The 21,093-nt window shown below is 32.6% G+C and overlaps 2 protein-coding genes across 3 annotated transcripts in view; one reads left to right on the forward strand and one right to left on the reverse strand.

Annotated features, from left to right (window-relative positions):
* Window positions 1-3,024, reverse strand: part of Gp210 (nucleoporin 210) — a 108,991-nt gene extending 105,967 nt beyond the window's left edge. The window contains exons 1-2 of the mRNA XM_075364745.1: window positions 2,381-3,024; window positions 1,560-1,831 (exon numbers count right to left, since the gene is read on the reverse strand). Of these exons, the coding sequence (XP_075220860.1) occupies window positions 1,560-1,831; window positions 2,381-2,544 (436 nt within the window). The 5' untranslated portion in view covers window positions 2,545-3,024. The remainder of the gene's footprint in view (window positions 1-1,559; window positions 1,832-2,380) is intronic.
* Window positions 3,025-12,190: 9,166 nt separating this feature from the next.
* LOC142324099 (uncharacterized) overlaps window positions 12,191-21,093 on the forward strand; it is an 89,467-nt gene continuing 80,564 nt past the window's right edge. The window contains exon 1 of one of the 2 annotated variants that reach the window (XM_075364747.1): window positions 12,191-12,381. In XM_075364747.1, coding sequence (XP_075220862.1) covers window positions 12,305-12,381 — 77 coding nt within the window. In that variant the 5' untranslated portion in view covers window positions 12,191-12,304. The remainder of the gene's footprint in view (window positions 12,382-21,093) is intronic. The other variant, XM_075364746.1, reaches the window with a different exon arrangement.

Raw genomic sequence — 21,093 nt, forward strand, 5'->3', positions numbered from 1 at the left:
ACCGATTTACACTGAATTAACCAATTAAGCACATGGAAATTTAATTAAATGAAAATTATAATAAAGTATAAAATGGAACTGTTAATCATAACTGACTGAAGAAGGTTTAGCCAATGCAAAATCTTACACTGTTTACAACTCTATATATCACCAGACACCACTGACTGACTGACTGTCTAGGAATTATTTTTGGTATAAACTGATGTTTTTTTCCAGTATTTTTCTAATTTTTTTTTTAACAGTGTCTGGGGAGAAAACAATAAAAGGTAAGTTTATTAAAGCCAAAATAAGATTAAGCATTTAATAAAAAACTGAAAAAGACACCATGCTATATAATAAAATAAAAGTAGTCTTTGAGACAAATGTTAGACATAAAGCATGAAGGGTGAAGTATCTAAGCACTACTACTTAAAGAATAGATATGCTGAGTTACATAAGAACAAGTTACATTAGGAGTAGAGGGGCAACCCTATCTTGATATCTTGCCAATGGGAACTAGTGACGGCACAAAAAGAACAGGGCTGCTATTTTGTCACTGCTCTGACAAAAGTGCAGATGCGAATCAGAACAATATATTACACTACTCTCTGCTCTGCAAGTAGTTTTATCAATTCCTGTAATATAATATACAAGCACGAAATGCAAAGCAGTGAATAATGAGCTTCTGCTCCAATATCCTCTGTTTCATGTCACAATGTGTAGCACACCATTTATTGAAGCATTACAAATTAACATCATTCATCCAACAAGTCTACTACTTAATTATATGTTGTAGAATGACGTCTAACAAACTAGACTATTCACATCAGCATCAATTACCTTTGTATAATACATTCCTACCCTCATAAAATATTCATTCCACTTTGTTATTTAAATACAATTATAGTGTTATTCATACAGGCCAAACAAGCTGAAATTGTCACAGCAGTTTCTCCTATGAAACAGCATATAACCACTGCTCAGTCACTGTTTCAACCAACATTGTTCTACCAAATGGGCAGCCAGACAAATTACTGTTAGAAATTTCATTTCTATTACCTCTGTCTAAGAAAATTAGCAGCTATCATTTTTGAGCAGCTAGAAAATTTTATGAAACACTTTATTTTACCTGCATTTGATATATTTCAAAATAAATTTGATCAATAATTAATTCTCCAGTCCAGTTTAATTAATACATAGGAAATATGTGTAACGACATGCATAAAACTATATATGTAATAATAAGATCGAAACATTTCTGATGACATTTCTTCTAACACTTTGCACCATAATAGTTCAGTCACACAATTCAATTTTTTTTTTATGTTTATCATTACATCTCAAAATAGCATTCTCTTACAATCTAAAAAAAAAATCCTTGTATGATAAATTAAGATGAAATATATGAGCTCATTTAAGTTACTACAGAAAACTAATGTGTTCATGGCAATAAGCTATGCAAATTACAAAAAAAAAAAAAAATTAAGAACAGATCACATATAAAGATCATTGAACTATATTACAATGTAGATTAAAATTTCAAACTCAGATTTAAAAAAAAAGACTGATTAATAATTTACCTTGATCATCATATCCTCGCACTTCAAATAGCTCTGGCGCTTCTTCAATAAATAATTCCCTAGTCGTATATTTAATACGTAATGATGTAATTACATCAACTATGACATCACATCTTAATACTTGGCCTGTAGAAACCTCCTCAGCAAATACAATACCTGTATTACGACTCATTTCTTTTGATATAGCTGATATTACTGCTTTTGATGAACATCCTGTAACAGGATCTACATCTTGTTGAATTAACTGAATTACATCCAATCTTGAAGTTCTCCTAGAAAAATAGGAATCAATTAATAATCCACTATAAAAAATGAAAAATATATACATGTATATTTTTTTTCTAGATTCTAAAAGATTTCCTTACATCCTTATCCTAATTTCATAAAATAATAAGTTTTGTCAAAAACATATATTTGGCTAAATGGAGGCTAGTGCAAAGTTTGACGGGGGCAACTATAAAACTAAACAGTAAAAACGATTTTAATGATTTATCAAAATGTGGATATTATTCTTGCTGAAAACAAAAAGATAAATCTTACATTTTCTACGGAATCAGGTGATTTTTCACAATTGCCCTAATGATCATAACGCACTGCAACCGGCGTTCAGAATGATGCAAAAATTTTAAACCGACATGAATTAAACCAAATTTTCTAACCTCCAGCGAAAACATCTTTCCAGTGCAACGCAATATCTAGAAAAAACTTAAAAAATATAGTCACCAATAATTAAAGAATGTACAAATTAGAACGGTATTTGAAGTATACACTTCTTAATGATTTTCACAAATATAATTTTAAAAATATAACCTAACACTTACCATTTGAAACACCCATCAGCTACTAAGGTAAAATTCGTTGAAAAATCACTAAATAATGGCAACAGCACTCGAGGAACATTCAGTTTAGAACTATTAACACTTGTACTGAGGAAAACATAAACGAAACACACGAACACTCGCATAATACTATTTAACCACGCCATGCTGTAAGCCGGTAAAACACTATCTTACACTTATTCGTTGCATGAATCGCAAATTTTTTTGCTCCCGCCAATCCGTTTTCGTTTTCAGATGTTGCTTAATAGCAACAAAGTAATACCAATTTTTCTCTCACGGCTACCAAATATTTTTGCTATTCAACATTTAAATAAAAGAATATATTAAAGATCTCCAATCCGCTGTATTTTTAAATTTTATTCGGTTCAACCTGCTTGTTTCTCATGATAGTTTATAGCAGAAATTACAACAAATACTTATTTACAACAACCGAATGAAATTCAAAATAGATCGAATTTTTATTCAAATAATGTCAAAAAATCCTCAACTCCATTGTGTAAAATAATCGTTTTCATTACGAACGAAATAATTGTTAATACAAAATTGTCACTAACTATGAACCAATCAAATTTTTTTTTAGGACCAATGACATTAAGATCTAAGAGGTTGAAATAGAAAGTGCAATTTGTCTGAAACCATCTTGTTCTACGCAATTCAATGGGCAAAATCGAATGATTTTAATAATCGAGATATTAGTAATCGAATGATTCATTCGAATATGAATATAACTAATTTTTTTTCACAAGTACAAACATTGAATAATATAATTAGTTGACTAGTACACATTAATAGCCGTAATTAATGGATCATTTCGTAAGTTATGACTGTCTACTGGTTACTGGCGCCGCAATTAATCCCTCCCTAAAAATTATTTTCTGCAAATGCAGTGGTTTTATTTGAATTATCTCATTCCCAATCAGTTGCTAACATTTTGACATCTTTGTTTTTTGTTTATAAATCTTGTGTTAATTCGAATGAATATTTGTTACAGTTTCAGTCAGTGTTACATAATAGCGTTTTTGAGTTTAGTTTCTTTAGTTTTTCGATTCAGCCTACAGAATTTTTCGTTTTCTATTATACAAGTTATGAATAGATTTTACTCATTTAGAGACTAGTTTCTTAAACTTTGCTTTTACTGTAGTTCATTTTTTTCGTTTATAACTTAGTCATTTAGAAACTTTCATATTTAGTTGTATTTATGGAGTAGAATCATGAAACCATCAATCATTTGGACATTTTTTACTAAAAATGAAGACAAAATATTGTTTCTTGTAAAATTTGCAAAAAACATTGAAAGTTTTTCGGCAATACTACAAACCTAAAAGAGCACTTAAAACAGAAACAATCTTTACAGTTAAGTGAAGAATTAGGTAATAATAGGATCTGAACGCCCCTCTCACCTTGAGTGAATTACGAGATGTACTTGCAAGTCTAAACTCTTTTAGCCCTGGACCTGATGGAATACTATATGTCTTCATACGGGAACTCTCTAATAGGGTCTTCAGCAACTGTTACACCTGTTCAACATTATCTTGGAGGAAGGAGTGTTTCCGGACATTTGGAGGGAGGCTGAAGTCATCCCTGTGTCTAAGCCCAATCGTGACATCACTTCAGCAGAAAGCTACTGTCCGACTACTTTAACATGCACCCTTTGAAAGGTGATGGAGAAGATGATAAGTAACAGAATGAAATGGCATCTGGAGAGATTCAAATTCTTCTCTCCCAATACCAATACGGATTCAGAGAAAATAGATTTACCATGAACCACCTGACAATGTGTGTGAGGCATTCGCTCCAAGGAACATCTCCTTGCTGTGACCTTAGACATTAAAATGGCTTATGAAATGGCTTGGAGAGAGAGGATATGCTATCTTGTTACAGAATAATGTTAACAGGAATATATTGTGCTTTATAGTTAATTTTTTGAGTAAACGGATGATCCGTGTTACAGCAAATGGATTCCTTTCAAAATTGAAAACGGAGTCCCACAGATCCCTGTGGGACTGCGTTTCTTGGTTGCTATTAATGGAATGGCTGATGTGATCACTTTGCTAGTTGAAGAAATGTAACTTCACTGATGATATCACTATCACCTGCAGAGGTAAGGAAATTGGAACTACGAGGGAAATAATGTAGAATTCGTTGAACTTGGTGCACAGATGGGCACAATGTAGTGGTTTCAAATTGTCAGTAACTAAGTCTAAATTTATTGTTTTTCTAGTCAACCAGTCAGATGCAAAGACTTTGTAAGATTGCACTTAGGTGAAGATGAGATAAAGGGAACAAACGAGATTAGGTTTCTTGGTGCAGATAGATTCATCATCCTGAACACGTACAGAAGCATTGTTCTTTCGAAGCTAGAATACGGGTCTGTACCATATGACTCTGCGAAAGAGATAATTAATGGCATACTTGACCCCTTGCACAACACCTGCATTCGCATGTCAATATAGAAATGCAATTAAATAATTAATGCTCAATAGGGGCGTTCATCACTTCCCCTATACCAAGCTTACTGGTGGAATCCAATGAACTACCATTGTGTAACAGGAGTTAATACAAGATTATCAAACACGCAATCAAGTGCTCATGGCAAATGACACGCTCGCACTTCACTACATGAAGGAAGGATGTCCTTACCGCAGTCTTTCAGCTTCAGGCTGCTTTGCTACCTCCAAGCACTAGATCTGCCTGCCCCGAAGATCCTTGAAAAGGGAATAGGATGCGATGCCCCTGGGTTACACACATCTCCAGAGATTGTATACTTACAATCTGTTAGTCGTAAACGGAACCCAGGTTTCCAGTCTGCTAGAGACCAGTTTAACAACATGGCTAAGAAGTACAATGGGTACACTCTCATCTACACAGACAGCTCTGGTCTCAGCTGACGAATATCGATATTCTATTGTACTCCCTGAACCGAGATATTATATAAGCTTAATGCCTGCTCTTCTGTGTTCCTTTGTGAGGCCTGTCCAATTTACTCCACCTTGAAAGTTATCGAAACCCATAGTGATGATAGCTTTTTAGTAATTACCGACTCTAGGAGTGTGAGAGCTTGAGCTGCAAATGTTCTGAATCCGTCATCCAGATTATTCATGATATCCTTTTAAGGATAAATAAGACTGTGGTACTGGTATGGGTCCCTGATCATTGTGGTATCCTTGGGAATGAATGGGCCGATGAGGCTGCCAAGAGAGCTGCAATAAATGGCATCCGAGTACAATCAACATGTGAGAGACTTCATGAGATCAGTCCGTGTAAAATTGCAGGCTCAGTGGAATAGGTTCTGGCTACTGAGTTGTCCCACAGCATTACATAACATCCAGGAGAATGTGCTCAAGAAACCTCTTTCCCCGAGCAACAGAAGAGACCAAGTCATCTTAACCTGGCTAAAGATTTGACACACCAGGCTTACCCACGCTCATCTATTTGGCTCTCCTCAGAAGATCTGTGAGGCTTGTAAGGTCAAATGGTCCGTGCACCATCTGCTCTTTGATTGTCCAACCTTTGGAACCATCCACCAAAACTTAGAACTGGGTTCAGATATGAAATTTCTACTAAACCAGTAAAAAGATATAAAACGTCTGTTGCGGTTCCTCTCCTACAGTGGAATGAAGAAAACAATTTAGTGGTTTTTGCCTGATTTACGTGTTTTAGTTTGTATTTGTTGTTGTTACTTACGTATGTTTATTCTTTATTGTTTATTTTTGTTGTTTTATGTAACACTACATGATAGTGTTACTTTAATCTCTAATGACTGTAATTTTTAATGCAACTTTAAATAAAAGCATTAAAAAAAAAATAATAATAATAACAAAAAAGGAAATACTTCTACTTCATTGATTAATCAACCTAACCAATGCAGAGTACCAGTAATAGCAGATCCTGTTCCTTCCACATCATCAGCCAAAACATCAGGTAGTAAAATTTCACTTAATAAAGCAAATATAGCTCCGCCTAAAAAACAACTACATTTATTTGGACGTTATGACAAAGAATTATCTGTAGCAGAAAGAACTGCGATTGATAGATGCATCATTAAAATGGTAGCTATTGATTTCCAACCTTTATCACTAGTTGAAAATCTTGATTTTTTAGAATATATGAGGATATTGGAACCTCTGTATACACGACCTAGTAGAAAAAATTTATCATGTACAATGCTACAATAAATTTACTCTGAAATATTGGAAAAAATTAAAAATATGTTAAAGTCAATAAAACATATTTCAATAACTACCAATATTTGGTCGACCAATGACAATAGATCATTTATTACAGTGACTAGTAATTTGATGCACAGTAACAAACTGCATTCAATTGTACTCACCACTTGGGAAATATTAGTTGCTGATACGGGAATGGCAATCAGCTCTATTTTGAAAACAATTTTCAAAGCATGGAATATCACCAACAAAGTAGTGACAATAGTTGCAGACAATGGATGTAATATAAAAAATGCGATTAATCAACATTTAAATTTGCATTACCACCCATGTGTGGCTCACACCCTTAATTTATCTGTGCAAGATGCTTTTAAAAAGAACAGAGATCTCAGATTTATTGAAAAAATGCAGATATCTTGTTTCATATTTTAAACATAGTGTTATGGCAACTAGCAAATTAAGGGATAAATAAATGGCCATGGGAAAACCTGTATTAAAACTTAAACAGGATGTCTCTAACACAAGTAATTATGTTTTAGTGATGCTGGAAAAGCTATTGGAAGTAAAAGTTGCACTGTCCGTTACTATATCTGAAATTCCAAATGCTCCTCAATATTTTGATGCCTTAGAATGGATAATTGTCATCGCTTGTATTAGTGTTTTAAAGCCCGTTCAGTAAATGACTGTTGAGTTGTCAGGAGTAAAGTATCCGACAATGGCCTTAATTTTTCCCTTAGTAAGAGGGTACAACATACATTAAATTTTTTAATTCCAAAAACAAATGTTGAAGTTAATTTAAAAGGAAATTTACTTGAAGTTATTGGCAGAAGGCTTGGCCATTTGGAAGATAATAAATTAGTAGCCAAAGCTACTTTTGTTGATCTGAGATTTAAAAAATCGCATTTGACGTAGAAGAAAATGCAAAAAATGCTCAAAAATGGATAACTGATGAGGTTACAAATTTAATTAATTCAAGGCGAATGGACGTTGATACTCTCCCGTTAAATGAAAATCTTACAACAAATGAAACACAACAAATCCTAACAATGGTCTTTGAAGTTTATTTCAAGAAAAATTATGTAAAGTGCAAACAACAATGATTCCTGGAACAACCGGAATCTTGCAAATTCGACAATATTTGGAAATGCCACATCTAAACAGAGTGAAAAATCCTTTGGAATTTTGGGAATTGCATAAAAATTCATTACCTGAATTATATGAGATAAATTTAAAATACTCCTGTATACCTGCAACATCAGTTCTCTCAGAAAGGGTGTTTTCTAAGGCAGCTAGTGACTGAAGTAGCGAGAAATGATGTCAGAAAATAAATAAATGTCGTTGCTGGAATTAGTAGTTATGTGTTAAAATATTCATTCGAGCAAAAAAGAAAAGTAGTAGTTGAGATTCTCTCATCATTCATATCCCTATTAGTAGTTAGTATTTGGCCTATTTATTTTCCAAATCCAAGCATGTGACAAATTAAAAGTAGTAGTAAAATTTACTAATCATTCATAACATTAGTAGTATTCACCTAATTAGTAGTGTATTCCAAGTGAGAACAACATTTGAATGGTGCAGTTAGTAATTCAAGATATTTCAATAATCGAATTGTTACTACTTTTTCATTCAAGATCCCATCACTAATTCAGTATATCCATGGGTCTAGACAGTTTCACTTTCAGAATCTGAAAGTAAACATATTTTTTTGTGTTTATATATTATTATTTTTTTTGTGCTTCTGCCTAACGAGTAGCATAAAACTGAACTGCTGAACGGTAATTGCTCAAAAACAGCAATTACAATTTCATACTTTTATATTTGTTTTTTAAATAATTTAAAATAGTAATAGTTTAAATGCTAGTATATACTCTAGTGTCATTAAAGTAAGAGGAGTTAATAATGTAAGTGATGACAAAGCGAAGTCTACACCTAAAATGTTCCTATTAGGAATGAAATACACCCAAGAATAATAAAGGAAATAACAGCGAATCAGAAAATTTGTTGAAAAATCCATGTAGACAATACCCCACATTAAGAAAAATCTTAAATTACTTAAAATGAAAAATGTTACAGTAATGTTTAGTACATGGATTTTGAGGAACCATATTCCAGTTTTGTGTTCCTTCCAGGGGAATTTAAACTCAGTTTGTTTGGAGCAAAAACCTAACTGCACTTGGTCAGCACCATGCCTAGTTATTGATGAGTGTGTAGAAATGAAATCTGACCAGTTTCTACAGGCCATAATTCACCAGTGATGCAGAACTAATATCAAAGTGCTCATTTTGTGAGTCAGTTGAGATTTAGCTTCATAAGTTCAATGCTCTAGCCCCTATTAATTCAAAGGCAGGTAATAGTTTCAGACCTAAAGAGGGTCTCTACCTGCAAGAATTGAGTCTTCTGCAAAATAGATTGCAATTACTCCTACCAGAATCAGGTTCTTGGTGAATTATATTCTTTACGAGTGGGATGAAGCTGGATGACTTTATGATGACCGGCTGGCTGTACTTGAAATCTAGTAGTCACAGAGCAGCAGCAGTGGCGGCTCATAGCTAAAATTAGTGGGGGTGCTGCTCCAGAAAATTTTTTCTGGGCCTTTTCAAGACCATAGTTAACGTTTTCTGTAAAATAAAAGAACCATAAAAAAAAATGAATCAAATAGAATAGCTGGAAGCAGGATAATAATTTAATTCTACACTTTATTACATTCAAGAATATGGTACATGGTTTTTAAGCACATTGTACTTAAAAACTGTATTTCGTTTAACTGAATAAATACTAAAATGTCAATACAGATAATATTTTTTGGTATTATTACATAATAACTTAATAAAATGTCCGCTTAAAAACACTATAGTCAAATGGTGCTTAATTTAAATTTCTATATACACAGAAACAAATACATAATTAGTTTTTACTAATTACCTTCTCTTTCACCCTTCCAACATGTTTTTGGACAGATTTGGCAATCAAAGAGCCCTTGCTTTTTGCCATCTTCTGATCACTACTGTAAAAATAACTAAACCATTTTTATATTCCTTCCACTGACTAAACTAGATAAGGGAACAAACAAGGAATGTTCCATACATACGCAGAGTAAAAATAAACTACCTTCCACCAGCATGCCAGGGTTGGCAGTGCAGGAGCAATAGTGCTCTCTCTCCCTTGCAGCCTTGCATGCAGCTTCGTATGTGCGCATGTGCACAACAGCCAAACACCACGCCACTGGAACTGTGAAGCACACAGTTCCATACATACATTATTAGATAATAACTTAATAAAATGCCCAAAAACACTATAGTCCAATGGTGCTTAATTTAAATTTCTACGTACACAGAAACAAATATATAATTAGTTTTTACTAATTACCTTCTCTTTTGTCCTTCCAGCATAAATTGTACATGCAGGGCAATCTTATCTTATGTCTGTATCTTTTTAATAAACTGGGGGATGGCTAATGACATTGAGTTTAAGGATTATATATTGTACAAGAATAAAGAAAGAATTAAAGAAAAAGGACTCATTATATTAAATGTTATCAATAATATTAAGTGAAATAGGGGCTGCTGCAGTTCCACAGTGCCTATACACGAGCCGCCACTGCAGAGCAGGTAGATAGAAGTTCAATAATAGTCTGCTTCTTGGTGTGGCACGTTCAAACACAGGGATGGAGGATTCAACATCTCTGGGGACAAATTTCTGAGCATGCGTTGAATTCTAGTTTGAGCTGTGGTTAATCTTATTTTACAATCATTTAATAAGGTACAGCCTACAGCTATACCAAAGTGTCAGTTGATTCACACATATAACCTCTGGTATTACTGGAGAGTGCTTATATTTAAATTTTAATTGGTAGGTGTGTTATTAAAGCTAGAGCCTACTGCCAATAAATGATAGTAAGTGTTCTCAGCATAAAAAACAAACATTAGAAACAACATCAGATGATTATTAAAAATTAGTATGCTAATTATTAGTATTAATAAACACTGTCCTGTGACAATGTTTGGAGCACTTTAATTGACTTACATATTCCGTGTATTTATTAGATATGTAAATTTAGATAGAAAGTTAAATTCTTCAGTCACCTCCAATTAATTTTTTGCTTCGTATGTATGGCTGGGCAGGGTTTTCATTGTAAAAAAAATTCAAAATTTTCTTTCAACAATCATTTGACTGTGTAATCGATTTTTCCATTTCATTATATTCTGTACTAATCTCTTAATCTCAACATATTCTCTACATCACATCTTTATTTATCTGCTTTATATGTCCTAAACATTGATTCTTATAAATTTTACTTCCCACACTTCCTACTATCATTCATTATCCACAGTCTTTTTTACTTTGTTTTCTTTGTGCTAGCTTCCTGCCTCATTTTTTTTATTTACCTTTTTAAAATCATCCATTGTTTATAATTTTCTTCAATATCTACCTTTGTGATAACTTTACCTATTATTGATGTATTTGAAAAATGGTTCAAAATTAAACTATGACCTATATTCATATCTGCTTGTAGTAATATTGTACAGTCCAACATTTGATTTAATAATCTTGTTTAATCATTTCATTTTCTGTTTGCTACTGTTCTGAATTTTTTTTTTAGAAACTGTATTAAATTTCATTGGACTTTTCGTTTAATAGGTTTACTGTTAAAAACAGTTTTCATTGCCAATTATCATTGATATAAACGTAGCAAATTTTTTATAACTTATGTGTATCCTTGAAATTAAAATTTCATGGCTATATTTGAACCATGACTTAGGATGAAATTAGCGGATAGATATATGGATAGATTCTAAAAGTATTATTTGTTTTATCAATAGAAATGAATTTGATGTGCATATTTTTATCTATTCAATTAGTAGAGTGTGATAATTTTCAATTAAAAAGTTTTACTTTTGGTAAAGTATATTCGAATGTATTCCAAATTAAACAGCGTGTCTCTAGTAAACCATTTCTTTTCACAATTACTTAGTAGGATTAGCGTGGAATTTATTATTCTTGGGAATGAATACTCCAGTTTAAAGAGTGTATTTGTCTATTCTCTGTTGCGTTCAACAAACATCTCAAACCCAGAAACCGGGAACCCGACAGTGGGTTTTCAACATCAGTTTTAGTATAGTTTCAATTACTTCATACGTTTATACAAAACTAATTATTATTGGTATTAATTAAAAAAATTTTCATGCGGTAGCGGAAATTATACTCCAACGATGGAGCTTCATACGCGCTTATATCAAGTATTTTAGAATACTTAGAAGTATTCAAATAAAAATATAAAAGTACTAAAATACTTGAAGTACTTTAAAATATAAAATTTTAAAAGTAAGGGTAAAAACAGTTACAGTTAGTTTTAAGCTTTCAATAAAATTAGTTTTTACACAATCAGGTAAAAACAAATGACAGTGCTGTCATATTATTTGTTAATCTACACCCCCTTTCTTTAAAAGTTATCGAATTATTTACTTTCTAGTAAAGATATTTTCTTTCTTTTTTATAGTATAAACCCTATTCCATCAATTATTAACGATCTATATAATCATTAAACTGCGATAAGAATGTAATCATTAATATGTGTATTAAAAAGTTTAAAGCTGCATGTGTGTGCGTGTTTTTTTTTTGTTTTTTTTTTAATGAATTCTGTTTATGATTTTGCTCGTCCTCGTAGGCAGTGTATTGATTTTCGTTTCTATGGCATTCTGTTTATTTTAGTTCAACTTAATGTTTCAACATAGGGTGCATGCTTCAAGGTTCAGTTGCTGGTTGCCGTGTAGTTATTAATCGAAGTGCCCTGTTAGTTTTCACCATTTTCCCCAGGTAAGGTAATGAATCCAACTGTTATTTAAATCTAACTTTTAGTAGCGATTCTCCGATTTAAGTTAACTTTTCAATTATTTGTTAAAACGTATAGTTATACCAAGAATTTGTGTAGTATTTTCCATTAAACTATGCCGAGATGCTACTCTGCAATATTTTTTTTTTCAGATTTTGCATATTGTTTTGTTAACTGATTCTTCCTAAAACAAGGGATTTCGGAATTGCTGAGGCAATAGAGAATGTATCGTTTGATATTTCCTCTCAGAAGTTTTGTTTTTTCAAGTAGGCTTTCTGTTATCTTTAACTGATAATTATGCTGTTATTAACAAAAATTGCAGCTCAAATACACACATTTTGCTTATCACTAAAAAACTGAAATACTACTTGCAGTTTTTGTTAGTATCAGCAGACCATTCTAACCTGATTGAAAGCTGATGAACAATTGCAGTTATACAAATTATCTAACTACATTTGTAATGATAATGAGATTATTAGAATTCATTGAAAGCTACAATGGTAAATTTGGTTAATATTCATCCTAACCTTAAAACTCGTACTGGTTGATTAATTATCAAATTCGAGATTTTTAAATAATGAAATTTGACGTAATAACACTTACCTATTAATATCTTACCTCTAGAAGGAGTTTTTATCTATATTTGTAATTTTGTACTAGAAAAATATATACTGAAAATATTATTGTTAATAGTTTTAATGACTAATTCAGATGAAATGAATTGCTGGTGAAATAATTTACACTGAATAGTTAATTCTTTATTCAAAGTATTGAAACTGTACAAAGTCAGAAGTGTTTTGATGCTTATGCTGTTGCTCTAAGAGAGGTTTGAAATTATTGCTGTGAAAATATTAAAATGCCAAAATTTGTAAGAAATTACTTACTTGTGATAGAATAATTATTCTTAATATATTTTCAATGACTATACTCAGGTAAACAATTCTGGCTGTGTTTATTACTAAAGAGGAGGTATATTATTTGAATTTTGGCAAAAAGTTTATTATTATATTCGAATTCTGTTTGGTTAGTTTGCATGTTAGTGTAATAAGTCTTTTGCACTTGTATTTTTTATTTTATTCTGATGTTCTGAGATTTTTTCATAGTGTGATTTTTTTCATAGTCTGTTAATGTTATTAAATTTTTCCATGAGATGGTTGCTAAATGTCGCCTGTGTTATTGAGTGTTTTTTAAAATATTTTTTTAATTTGAGTCTTTTGTTCAGTGGGCAATTCAGACTATTTTGACTATTAAGGTAATGTTGTTGAGAATAAATACAGCTCAATTCTCTGTTGGATGATTGTTTGCTTAATGAATTTGTTCTGCACATGATGGACTGTTTGTTTTATTTTAAAGTTTTTCTATCTGATATTTTAAATTTTATTTCATTAGAAATTGATATGTGTATACTTATTCGCTACCATCCTATTTTAAAACATTTATCGCAAAAGCATACATAAATTGAAATTGTCCTTCAGTTAGAATTCAGTGTGTTTGCTATTCTTTCTTTTATGTCAATACAAGCTTTTCTGAAAATATTCTCCCCAGCGTAAATGAAGAAGCAGTAAATGTGCCTTTACAGGCAGGATTTATAGTTGTAGCTTTCAAAGTAGTTTTACTGCTTATATTTAGTTACAACAAATGAGGATTTGCAGAAGCTGTTTTTGAATATGGATGAAAAGAACCGAAAAAAATGAATCAAATAGAATAGCTGGAAGCAGGATAATAATCTACACTTTATCTCATTCAAGAATTTGGTACACTTTTTAAGCACCACACGTGAAGTAAAAAAAAAAAAAAAAACTACACCAGCATGCCAGGGTCGATACTGTGAGAGCAACAGTACTCTCTTTCCCTTGCAGCCTTGCGTGCAGCTTCCTATGTGTGCATGCGCACAACAGCCAAACACCATGCTGCTGGAACTTTGTAGCGTACAGTTCCATACAAAGATCTTTGTATCTTTTTCATGAACTGGGGGATGGCTACTGACATTAAGCTTAGAATTATATATTGTACAAATAGAAAAAAATGACTCATTATATTAAATGTTATCAATAATATCAAGTGGAAATAGTGGGTGCTGCAGTTACACAGTGCCTATATGTGAGCCGCCACTGCTGAAATGTTACCACATTTATTAAAATTGTTTCATTCTCATAATATTTATAATGTTGATGATAATAAAAAAAATTCAAAATAATAATAATGTATTTTTGCTTGTTACAGTCTATGTATATAAAAATGAGAGTCTACATATCAAGGTTGTCATTTTTGAATGGCTTATCCATCTTTATCAAACTAAGTTAATTTTCTCTTGGACCTGATTTAAACTTATGTTGTACTTATGTAATGGCTTTTAAAGGTTAACTCATGATTTTATCCATTACCCATTTCCAATCTGAATTTTATTTTAAAAATTACATTTATAAAAAATTAATTTCCATTAAATTTAAGAAAAAGACTTGTTTAAAACATTTTTTGTTCTTAAAAAAAATTTGTTCATTTTTTAATTTGCTGCATAGGGATACATTTACAACATTGGCTGCCATCTTAGTTCTTCATTGCCATTTTAGTTGTTCTGCAGATATGCATTTAATAGTAAATCTTGAGGCAATAGGATGATCTGTATTATTCTTCATTTATTCAATAAATTTGTTTAAATCTTTTATTTTTATATTTCAACTTGGTTAGGATTTTTGTGGATAAAAAGGAAAGTATTATCTTGTGGTAGGATGTATAAATTACAGATTATTGATATTGGTTTATAGTTCAGTTAAAGATTGGATTATCAGTTATGTTTTCCTTATCCCTGTATGCTTCTTTAAAAGACCACAATCTTTTTCATTTCAAACGATGGCCAAAAAATTACCTAACATATCCAGCGTTTCATTAGCAGTATGACACGTTGCGTTATCCTGCTGAAACCAGCATTCTCGTTCGTGTAAATCTAACATGGCAATAAAGTTGCGATAAACCAAACACATTAAGTTGGGCAGGGAGGTCGCACACTAAACACCAATTTTACTTGTGTGTAATGGTCGTTCGTAAAATGCGTGAGGATTTTCAGCGCTTCTTATTCGGCAGTTTTGGCTGTTAATGTAGCCACCCAAGTGAAACCATGCTTGTCGCTGAAATAAACATGATCCAAAATGTCAATACCGTTGTCATCAACAAGAGCACGAAACCAACGACTAAACGTTTTCCGCGATCTACTTCTTTAAATTATTGAACGACACTGATGCGATAAGCATGCAATTGTAATTTATTAGTTTCCCTGTAAACTGTGGGTAGTGAAAGCCCAGCCTGTGAAGATAATTTTCTGGGCGAGCGAGTCAAACGTCCTATCACATCTTCCAGAACTTCTACTGTTAACAATGATGGTCGACCTGTGCTTTTCCGATCATGTGTGCTCCCAGTCTCACGAAATTAATCAAAAGCGATATTGCCGACTTACGAGGAACTGAAGAATTGGGAAATTTTATCCGAAACTCGTCTTTCACTCGTTCGTAAGATTTTTACACGGATTAAATTTCAATAATAAACATTCGTTCGTCCTTGGAAACGACATAGTTTAACACAATAGAGACGAATTTATACTGGTGTAGCATTAGTGCATAAGGACATTTAAATTGTCACAAGCTGACAACCTTGAGTACAGTGTTGCCAACTGACTTGTGGGGAGAAATAAAATTTACCTATGCGTGACTAATACATTTTTAATCTTAGGGTTGCGTCCTTTTTGAAACACCTGTTAGAACCACAATTTTGGCATGAGCTTATTCACATTCCATTTTCAGCTCTTCTGCAGGTAATCCCCATTGTTATAAATCTTAAATAACATCAAATAGCTGCTAATGTCCGGGACGTCACTTTTTTGTGTGTGTGGATAATCTAATCTTATAACGTACCCTAAACAGTGGATTCTTTACATCTTAATTAATTTAATAATATTTGAATGCCTGTATTATTGCATACATTTATTGGTTTTTGTTTTATATTTACTACAATCCTTTCAAACTGGCCCAAACACCTTCCGCGAAGTATGGATTTACTTTTGTAAGATCTAGTGACTTCCAAGTACGTAAATGAGTATTTTTGTGTTTGAAATCTATATTCCAAATTGCTATCTTGGTTTTTGCTTTAAATTTGCCAAATTCCTTTAATTACTCTTAGTTTCTCTTTATTTTGCAACTACCAGCCATTTGTTTTTAAATGGAATAAACTAGGTATCCAGAATTTTGGCTCATTATAATATTTTACCTTATTATAGTATTCTATACTATACTTTTTCAGCTGGATCCGAGTTCTCATTAAAAAATTCAAAATTAAAAAAAATAATGCTACTTTCTATTATTTTTTTTCAATATTTTACATTTATTGTTTGGCAACTACATACATATAAGTTAATTTTTTTATTGGCTGTACAGAGACCTTGAACATATTGGTCAAACTTAAGGGACTGATTCAGGACATTAAAATAAGAAAAAAGGTTCTTGTGGACAAATGCCATATCTCGTTTCATTTTCCTTCTGCTGTTTTATTTATTTATTTTTTTCAATAAAAATTTATATTTTAATAAAGGATATTTTAACGAAATTTGAGTGGTATTTATGTTACACCATCTTTTACAAAATAGGTATTTTCACAATATTTTATTATTCACCCTACTCACAATACTTTGATCAATAGTTTCATTACCATAAACAGCTTTTAGATGACGATGAATATCTTTAGCGTTCACCTTTTCTGCTATTAAAAATTCTATCTCTCCACGTTGTTTTAGACGTACTCTGTATTCACACGTGATTCGGTAGTGTACTTTGCTCCATAACAATGACGACTGACAGAAAATGAGAGGGCTTGGGTGAAGGAATTTTGTAATTTATGTAGTAAGTGAATATAACTGCAAGATGACAGAAGCTGTCGCTTTTTGCGTCATTTTCTACTCCCGTTACGTTCCAGTATGCATTAAATTTCAGCTGCCCCTCGTATTAACCGTACTTAATTATTGAAAATTGTCTTGGGGAGGCATGTAGGTAACTAGTTATTACAGACATTTACACTGTTCTTTTAAAAAAAAAAATATATTAGATAACTCTGATTAATTTCATATACTTTATAAAATTATTTTCCTTTCTCTTGAAATAATCAAGGTAATCTTTTTGTCTTTTCTGTACAAATCATATAAATAAATAAGATCTTGTTGACTTTTTTGTGAACCCCTGTTTTCATCATCTTTCTTGTTTGTATGGAAAAGACAGTTTTTAGAAAATTCCTTTTGTACTCTGTTATATACAGTGGTGGCTCGTAGTTAAAATTAGTGGGGGTGCTGCTCCAGAAAAGTTATTTTCTGGGCCTTTTCAAGGCTATGGTTAACGTTTTCTGTAAAACAAAAGAACGGAAAAAATGAATCGAATAGAATAGCTGAAAGCAGGATAATAATCTAATTCTACACTTTATCACATTCAAGAATATGGTACACGGTTTTTAAGCACATTGTACTTAAAACCCGTATTAGGTTTAACCGAATAAATAATAAAATGCCAATACAGATAGTATTTTTTTAGTATTATTAGATAATAACTTAATAAAATGTCTGCTTAAAAACACTTAGTCCAATGGTGCTTAATTTAAACTTCTGTGTACACAGAAACAAATACGTAATTAGTTTTTACTAATTACCTTCTCTTTCGCCCTTCCATTGTGTTTTTGGACAGATTTGACAATCAAAGAGCCCTTGCTTTTTGCCATCTTCTGATCACTACTGAAAAAATAACTAAACCGCTTTCATATTCCTTCCAACGACTAAACTAGAAAAGGGAACAAAAAAGGAACGTTCCATACACACGTGGAGTAAAAAAACCTACTTTCCACCAGAACGCCAGGGTCGGCATTGCGGAAGCGACAGTGTTCTCTCTCCCTCGCAGCCTCTCGTACAGCTTCGTATGTGCGCATGCGCACAACAGCCGAACAACGCGCCGCTGGAACTATGAAGCGCACAGTTTCATACAGAGATCTTTGTATCATTTTCATAAACTGGGGGGATGGCTACTGACATTAAGTTTAACGATTATAAAATTGTACAAGTATAAAGAAAGAATTAAAGAAAAAACGACTCATTGTATTCAATGTTATCGATAATATCAAGTGGAAATAGAGGGTGCTGCAGTTCCACAGTGCCTATACGCGAGCCGCCACTGGTTATATACGAGCATTCTTATTTCTGTCACAAACAGTACTTTGTTCTACTCTTAGTTCTTGAGGATTTTTCCAAATTCTGCATTTTCCATACGTTTTAATGATTTAAAATTTTTTTTTTTTTTTTTTTGTCTTCAGTCATTTGACTGGTTTGATGCAGCTCTCCAAGATTCCCTATCTAGTGCTAGTCGTTTCATTTCAGTATACCCTCTACATCCTACATCCCTAACAATTTGTTTTACATATTCCAAACGTGGCCTGCCTACACAATTTTTCCCTTCTACCTGTCCTTCCAAAATTAAAGCGACTATTCCAGGATGCCTTAGTATGTGGCCTATAAGTCTGTCTCTTCTTTTAACTATATTTTTCCAAATGCTTCTTTCTTCATCTATTTGCCGCAATACCTCCTCATTTGTCACTTTATCCACCCATCTGATTTTTAACATTCTCCTATAGCACCACATTTCAAAAGCTTCTAACCTTTTCTTCTCAGATACTCCGATTGTCCAAGTTTCACTTCCATATAAAGCGACACTCCAAACATACACTTTCAAAAATCTTTTCCTGACATTTAAATTAATTTTTGATGTAAACAACTTGTATTTCTTACTGAAGGCTCGTTTAGCTTGTGCTATTCGGCATTTTATATCGCTCCTGCTTCGTCCATCTTTAGTAATTCTACTTCCCAAATAACAAAATTCTTCTACCTCCATAATCTTTTCTCCTCCTATTTTCACATTCAGTGGTCCATCTTTGTTATTTCTACTACATTTCATTACTTTTGTTTTGTTCTTGTTTATTTTCATGCGATAGTTCTTGCGTAGGACTTCATCTATGCCGTTCATTGTTTCTTCTAAATCCTTTTTATTCTCGGCTAGAATTACTATATCATCAGCAAATCGTAGCATCTTTATCTTTTCACCTTGTACTGTTACTCCGAATCTAAATTGTTCTTTAACATCATTAACTGCTAGTTCCATGTAAAGATTAAAAAGTAACGGAGATAGAGAACATCCTTGTCGGACTCCCTTTCTTATTATGGCTTCTTTCTTATGTTCTTCAATTGCTACTGTTGCTGTTTGGTTCCTGTACATGTTAGCAATTGTTCTTCTATCTCTGTATTTGAACCCTAATTTTTTTAAAATGCTGAACATTTTATTCCAGTCTACGTTATCGAATGCCTTTTCTAGGTCTATAAACGCCAAGTATGTTGGTTTGTTTTTCTTTAATCTTCCTTCTACTATTAATCTGAGGCCTAAAATTGCTTCCCTTGTCCCTATACTTTTCCTGAAACCAAATTGGTCTTCTCCTAACACTTCCTCCACTCTACTCTCAATTCTTCTGTATAGAATTCTAGTTAAGATTTTTGATGCATGACTAGTTAAACTAATTGTTCTGTATTCTTCACATTTATCTGCCCCTGATTTCTTTGGTATCATTACTATAACACTTTTTTTGAAGTCTGACGGAAATTCCCCTTTTTCATAAATATTACACACCAGTTTGTATAATCTATCAATCGCCTCCTCCCCTGCACTGCGCAGTAATTCTACAGGTATTCCGTCTATTCCAGGAGCCTTTCTGCCATTTAAATCTTTTAATGCTCTCTTAAATTCAGATCTCAGTATTGTTTCTCCCATTTCATCCTCCTCAACTTCCTCTTCTTCCTCTATAAAACCATTTTCTAATTCATTTCCTCCGTATAACTCTTCAATATATTCCACCCATCTATCGACTTTACCTTTCGTATTATATATAGGTGTACCATCTTTGTTTAACACATTATTAGATTTTAATTTATGTACCCCAAAATTTTCCTTAACTTTCCTGTATGCTCCGTCTATTTTACCAATGTTCATTTCTCTTTCCACTTCTGAACACTTTTCTTTAATCCACTCTTCTTTCGCCAGTTTGCACTTCCTGTTTATAGCATTTCTTAATTGCCGATAGTTCCTTTTACTTTCTTCATCACTAGCATTCTTATATTTTCTACGTTCGTCCATCAGCTGCAATATATCGTCTGAAACCCAAGGTTTTCTACCAGTTCTCTTTATTCCGCCTAAGTTCGCTTCTGCTGATTTAAGAATTTCCTTTTTAACATTCTCCCATTCTTCTTCTACATTTTCTATCTTATCTTTTTTACTCAGACCTCTAGCGATGTCCTCCTCAAAAATCTTCTTTACCTCCTCTTCCTCAAGCTTCTCTAAATTCCACCGAATCATCTGACACCTTTTCTTCAGGTTTTTAAACCCCAATCTACATTTCATTGTCACCAAATTATGGTCGCTATCAATGTCTGCTCCAGGGTAAGTTTTGCAGTCCACGAGTTGATTTCTAAATCTTTGCTTAACCATGATATAATCTATCTGATACCTTGCAGTATCGCCTGGCTTTTTCCAAGTGTATATTCTTCTATTATGATTTTTAAATTGGGCGTTGGCAATTACTAAATTATACTTCGTGCAAAACTCTATAAGTCGGTCCCCTCTTTCATTCCTTTT

This window comes from Lycorma delicatula, chromosome 4 (assembly GCF_047948215.1).
Source record: "Lycorma delicatula isolate Av1 chromosome 4, ASM4794821v1, whole genome shotgun sequence".
NCBI classification, from domain to species: Eukaryota; Metazoa; Arthropoda; class Insecta; order Hemiptera; family Fulgoridae; genus Lycorma; species Lycorma delicatula.